General features: G+C 44.2%; 1 protein-coding gene across 1 annotated transcript; it reads right to left on the bottom strand.

Moving 5' to 3' along the window:
* Window positions 1-2086: 2086 nt before the first annotated feature.
* On the bottom strand, window positions 2087-4108 carry PRLH (prolactin releasing hormone). The gene is made up of 2 exons (XM_010194685.1): window positions 3961-4108; window positions 2087-2265 (listed from the first exon to the last, which is right to left on the bottom strand). Exons 1-2 carry the CDS (start codon window positions 4106-4108, stop codon window positions 2087-2089), a joined length of 327 nt encoding a protein of 108 aa, XP_010192987.1.
* Between the last annotated feature and the right edge of the window lie 2561 nt (window positions 4109-6669).

Here is a 6669-nt window from a genome sequence, read left to right as displayed (position 1 = left end):
AACCCACCTGCTATAAGGCATTTGAATTTTTACAAACGTTTATTGTGCCAAATACGTGCAAAGATATAATTTACTGTTTTAAAAAAATCATAAAAGCATATGTTATAGCACACAAAGAATTATTTTGTCATCAAGTGATTTCAATCTTTAGTGTTAATATTTATATTTAGATTAATTTTTATAAATTAAACTATTTTAATGGGTAAAATGAAGACTATATGATCTATTTGATTAAGTTTGAGTGAATATTAAGCTTGCCTTGTTGTTGTTATCTGCATACTCACCGAGAATTATTGTCAAGAGAACTTATAAAAGAGTAAAAGCGATTTATGAACAGAATGCCTTTTCAAGGACTTGATTCATAAAGAAAACCCAAAAGCTCTTCTCTGTCGTTTGGATTGATGTGCACGTCGGCCAGGACACGTGGGGAGCGTCCACAAGTGACCCATCCGTCCACACTAAACCCAGGAGAGCGGCACCGCCACAGAATTCCCTCGGTTACCTGAGGGCAGGAACGCACCCTAACACGCTCCACTCAGACTTTTCCCACTAGGGCTGGGGTGGGAGGGCTCCTGTTAGAAAAATTGATGGTGAAGTCTTCACTCCGTGAACTCTTGTTGGGCATAATGCCATCTCAGAGTTCCTCAGGCAGAATTTCTGTAGCTCTCACTGGGATCGCCACAGAATGACAAACTGAGCAAGAACCCTGCTGGTAATGTTAGTCGAGCATTTCCAAAGGCATGTGCGATGGATGCTGATCTAGGTATTTCTTTATCAGCATATTTTCTCCCCCATGAGGGCATTCACTTAAACTGGCTTCTTTTAAGTAACAATCTTAGTGTTATCTGTTGTATTATAAATAGGAGTAGGTACTTTATTATAATACAAATCTGCTCCTTGCTGACAGACCATTAGCAAAGAGAAAAAAAAGGGTTACATTATCTTCAACAATTAATTAAACTGTTAAATTTTAGTAGTAATTCTAACAAAGCACAACTAGAAATGCAAGTTCATTCTGATTGGTCTTTTGTGGAATGATTCACGGCCTGGATTTAACAGTCAGTCATTAGCTAAATTGTAAACTACCTTTTCTGGATATAAGCCGTAGATTAAACTGTATTTGAATATTATTGCTGGTAATATCCATTAATCAAGATTAAACATATTGTAAATAACACTTACGAAATGAATATAACAAAGTTAATTACAACGGCAAACATGAGTACTGAGCCACAACCCCAGGCTTATTGATGTGGATTAATGCAGTAGATGGTGCATTGCTTGTGATCCTCGAAGAGTGACTTCAGCTTGATCAGATAATGTGCTCGCAAACAACTACGTTGTTTGAAAGGGAATCAACAAGTTTAGACCCTCACCCCTTTTGGATAAGGGTGTGTGAATACATGCAGGAGACACAAAACTCCTCTGAAGAGTTTAATTAGCCAATGTATTTATCTTCAGCAGGGAGAAAATGCTGCTTTGTGTGTTAATATATAATGCCTTTTTGTGTGTTACTAAATCTCTCCAGCAGTACAGGAAGAATTAGAAAGGGGCAGTGGGTATAGTTCAGGGCCTCCCCTTCCTACGCGTGGATGTTAACGATCTCTATAAAAACTACACGCAGAGCACCAGCATTTCATGCCATTAATGCCTGTACATTAAAAATTAGGGAGAGCCTTTTTTCTTTCTTCCAACCATTGCTTTTTATTTTTACATATCCACAGCCATTGCCTTTGAAATGTGACAGGAAGGTTTCATGATACACTTAACACAGCAGAGTTGGAAATCCCAGCACAAAAGCTGGTGGGTTTTGGATAAACCTAATGTTACAGTGAACAGCATCAAGGGATCGGTGGGGATGTAGGACAAACATTTTTATAAGCTATGGTTGCACTCGGTGCTAGTGTCCATGCGCTCACTGTCTTTTACCTGCACCCTGAACATGTTTCTTTTTTAAGGAGCTTGCACATGGAGCAGAAAGAAGAGCAGCGGGGGATTGCTATGCAAAAGCAGAACAGGAGGTCTGAGGTGCAGGGGCAGCGCAACTGGAAGAGCAGAGGTTGGGTCACTGCCTCGGGAGCTGGGATCACCAGTTGCTGCCTTCCGAGTCTGACACTTTTTGCTCCCACAAAGTGTTCAAGACGAAATCTAGGTGCCTGCTCACGGGCCTCAGGCTGCCACGGCTACTTCTCAGCTGCCTCTTCCCAAACCGACCGATGGGGCGGACGCCACGGCCCACGTACCAAAAAGGATCGATCTCAGGACCTGGAATTCAAAGCAGTCAGTGAAATATCTACCACTGTACTTAAAGGCAGCATTTCCTTGAGGGCGTTCAGTGGCTTATTTGTAGCCCAGGAAAAAGAGGAGGAAAAGCTGCAGCCAGACACGCAACTTTCTGGTGCCTTTGAGGGTCACCTGCCTTGTATTGAGCCCAAAGGAAGAGGGTGCAGATGCCTTATTAATATTCCCCCATGTGGGCTGCAACTTGCAATTCTAACATAAGCCAAGTAGCTGTCAAATTCAGGAGGGCACAGTGTGCCTTAAAACTGACCTGAACCTTGGAAGAGGTTCCAATGCAGCCTACATCCAGAAAGGCCATAGCAGCTCCCTGTAGCACCTCCTCTAAACTGTCCTCTCTCAGCTAAATCCCAAGGGTCCAATTGGGCAGCCTCTGCTCCTGCTGTGTGCACCAGGTTTGGTGACTCTACAGGCTCACAAATCCACTGGGCTGCAGAGGGGGTTCCCATGTGAGAGGTAAACATGAAAAGCTAATTCTTGTGCACTTAGGAAGTTGTTCTCATGAATGAGGTTTTTTTCCTTTTAAAGCATCTGAAGTACACTTATTTTTATAGTCTGGTCTAGTTTTAGAAGAGCTGTGCAGAGGTGTATAGTTGTATTAAAAGACTAAGATACAGCAACAGGACAGATCTACAAAGCTTTGGAGATGATGCCACCCCAAGGAAATGCCACATCATTCCAAAGCTGGAAGACTGTCAAAAACAGGAATAAAATGCAATTTAAGTGTATTGTATATCATCCAAATCACACAGAAATCTCAGGCAAGGCAGCAGGATTTTCCCCTGTGCATTTCGATGCTTGAACAGAGAAAATAAAGAATCTACTTTGGCTGTGACTTTCTCTATAAACACATCTTGTGAGTCTTTCCACACAGTTTTAACACCCCTCCTGTCCACCAAAATGCAAGTAACTTCATGTTCTTAACCTGGGTAGCTAAAAACAGGCTCCCACCATCTCTAGTCCTCTTTAATGGAGAACCCGCGTGCCTTACGCCATATACCCACCTCTCTCCCACTCCAAATCCAATGATCAGCCTTTGCTCCTTGGGGGAAGATGAGATTTCCTGACAAAGATTTTCTCAAAAATCTTTTGGACTGTGTGTTGGCTCTTACTTGGGATATATGGTACTGTCCCTCACCTGGCCAGCCTCAGTTCCTCACAGCGTCTGAATGGAGACACTCCAATGCCTTGTGCTTTGTTTTTCAGACAATTCAGGTTCTGGACAGAAATGAAGATGTCTGTAAAGTGAACTTAAAGCTTCTGGCCCTTGCTTTCTTGTTACCCTATAGCAGTAGTTGTGAACTACCACAGGTCTACAGAACACAGCTGAAAACCAATGCTTAAATGTTCGATGTATACTGCCTTACATCTTCCTTGTCAATCTTCTGTACCTTGGTGTCTCCTCTGGTATTTATCAGAAGTTATACTATTTCCCTTTATACAGAATTAAGGGCTGTGAGAAGGACATTAGGCTCTGTATATGCACTTACAAGCGTAAATGGAAGTACAGGACCCCACACCATCATTTCACCATAGAAACACCCACATGGATTTACTGCTGAACTTGGCCTGACAGCCAAAATCTAATCCCTTGATACACCAGGGACCACGTGCTCACCATATGGGAGTCCACTGTGTTACATCAGGCGAGACTCTACTTACTTCTGTTGTCTATCTGATGTTTAAATGGCCTGCTCTGTCCTGAAGTAAAGCTGAGCGATACCAAGAGCACCAGCAGGTAGACAGTGACCAGCTTTAAGTGCTTGGGTGACCACTGGGCGCGCGGTGTCCACAAGATTGGATGCCACATGATGGTGCAGTGGTGGGAAGGCTGCGAGGAGAAAAGTGAACATGGGGAACACAAGTGAGTTAAAGCTTTCAAGGTGAAGGAAGATGTCAACTGTATCAGTGTATTCCTATCTGTCAGAGTCATTTCATGACAAAGTTCTGTGAAACACCAACACTGGGGATGTCCTGGGTATTTCTGTTGGAAGGCAGAGGCCATGCAGTGAGACATCTACTGAGGTAAGCCTTGCAACTTGGGTGTTTTTCTCACCATCAGTGGAAGCTCCTGTCATGGCTTCACAGCACACTCCAGTCCTGGCCCTGAGCTCACCACTGACTTTCTGTGTGGCCACCAAAGTCTTAGCCACCACCTCCATCATCCTTTCCTCACTTGTAAAATACAGCTAAGATATGCATCACATACACACATGCCCTGGAGAGCAGGGCTATGCAAAACAGAAGGTGCTGAGTTGGGAAAACATCCAGGAGGTGAAGGATCCCAGGCTCTGGTACCACTGTTACCTTGTCTCTGGCATTTTGGACGAGCTTCCTCACAGCAGCTCTCATGCAAGTACCTCCTAACATGCAAGGTCTGCCTATGTATTTGACCCTCTGAAGCCTCTGCCTGCAGGAGCCTTGTTTGCTTAAGCATCACCTATGGTAGCTATACAGCTACTGAGCTATAGGAAATCCTCCCAGCTATACCTAAACATGGGGCTTCTCCCCTTTGGAAGGGTGGGATTGTTCCCCTGGTGCTGCCTAAGCACTTGCTTCAGCTGAGGCAGAGCAGGAACTAAAATCTTTTGATGCAAGATGCTCCCAAGCACAATGCACAGGCAACACAAAAGCACCTGCAGTATCTGGTTGTGCCTTTCATTAAAATGCAAAGTCAGAAGCTCCTTAACCCCTAGCATTCAGTGAAGCTTTGTCTTTTCCTTTTTTTTCTTCACACTGAGTCATGCAGACAACTTAGAGGACAGTGATTTCAGCCCCTAATTTCACCAAAACTGTGAATTAGCTTTTTTGAACTTGAATATCTCATAACAATCAGGACTAAATGATCTCAGCATGTAAAGCCACACAGGATGAATTCTGCCTCCAGCTTCAGCTGGTGTGTATCTCTTGTTTAGTAAAACCATGTTTAGTAAAACCTGAAGTTCAGTTAGAGACAAGAAGATGTTTTGAGGAATCTCTCTGGTGTTGCTCACAGGGTTGCAGACAGCTTTACCAGATCACTTGCTCTGTGGGTTTGTGTGTTGTTTTTCTGGGCACTGAGTGACAGAAAGGAAGGGCTCACCTTGAGCTCACTGTGGATGAAAGACAAAAACAAAGGGAAAAGCTGTCAGCTTTTTCCTAAGCAGTGCTTAGTCCACCAGTCCACCAGCCCACATCAGCCATTCCAGCCATTTTTGCTCATGCTTTTAACCTGGAGAGGATTTCTGTGAAGCACAGAGCTCCCGCTGCCCCTCAGTAACAGACCACTCTTAAATAATCAGGGGCTCGGCACCTCCAGCCCTCTCTAGTTTTTCCTCTTCCTAATTGTCTCACCCTCATTTGTATGCGGAGACACTGAGGCACAGATAATGTCACAAAGCTGACCCTGCGTGATGCTGAGCATTTCTAACTGCGGGATAAGCACAAAATCCTGGTTATTCACTCACAGTCCTTTTGTATTGGCCCTGATGAATAACAGGACTGGGAGATGGTCTGTGATCTCCTCAGGTCCAGACCTGCCTTAGCCCACAGCCCTGCAGCTTTCTTTCAAAAAGGAAAAAAACCAAAACCCAAAATAGACCTCATACAGTCAGTCTGTATATGCCCTCCATTTCCAGCCATTAAATGATCACCAAATATTTTAAAACTGTACTAGTTTCAACAAAACTTGACAGAATAAAAACTTTCAAGAAAAATTTTCCTCCTGGAGCTCAGCAAGAAGTCGGCACCACTGCCAACTTGGACAACTCACCACTTCTGCTTGGTCCCTAAACAGAAAGGGCCTTCAAATTTTGTCTGAGTGACATCTGTGACAGTGGTGTGGCAATTTGCCTTGACATGAGAGGAGAATGTTAGAGCACATTAAAGCCACTACTAAAGGTGGAGGGAAGCAGCGGTACCACAGCTTGCAGCAGGTCTGCCTCACGCAAGCAGTGGGACACCAGCATGGCTCTCCTCTGAGCACACACGGGCTCTCAGTACGCCAAATTCAAGCTCTGCTGGAGATCCATCAGGTCTAAACCTACTGTGGGTGTCCTCAGAAGGCAAGGTGCTATTAACTCTTTAAACCCTAAAATAGCGTCTTACTCGACATCGGTGGCTGTGTACACCCCCTCCAATGCAAACATGAATAGTTTTCATGTGTAAAAGCAGCATTGGAAATCTTCAATTTCAAGATCAAGCCCTGGGTGAATCCAGGCCTGGGACCACAGCTCGTGCACTGCCATGTCGCAGGCTCCTGCGTGTGCTCTACCCCCAGGGGCACAGCACTCCTTCACTGCCAAAAACTGGAGAAAAGTTACAGAGCATAGAGCACAGCTGTGTCCATTAATGTAAAAAAGCTAAAGCCCAAAAAGAAAAAACAAAACCTAG

Source organism: Mesitornis unicolor, unplaced genomic scaffold, assembly GCF_000695765.1.
Source record: "Mesitornis unicolor isolate BGI_N332 unplaced genomic scaffold, ASM69576v1 scaffold34560, whole genome shotgun sequence".
Classification (NCBI taxonomy): Eukaryota; Metazoa; Chordata; class Aves; order Mesitornithiformes; family Mesitornithidae; genus Mesitornis; species Mesitornis unicolor.
Note: the sequence above shows the minus strand (reverse complement) of the source record. Positions and strands in the feature narration are given on the sequence as shown.

Excerpts from the sequence above, each read along its gene's own strand:
- PRLH (XM_010194685.1), bottom strand. The coding sequence starts at position 4,108 with ATGTGGCATCCAATCTTGTGGACACCGCGCGCCCAGTGGTCACCCAAG. Across the intron at positions 2,266-3,960 it reads ACATCAGATAGACAACAGAA|GTCCTGAGATCGATCCTTTT; the intron begins GTAAGTAGAGTC and ends TTTGAATTCCAG.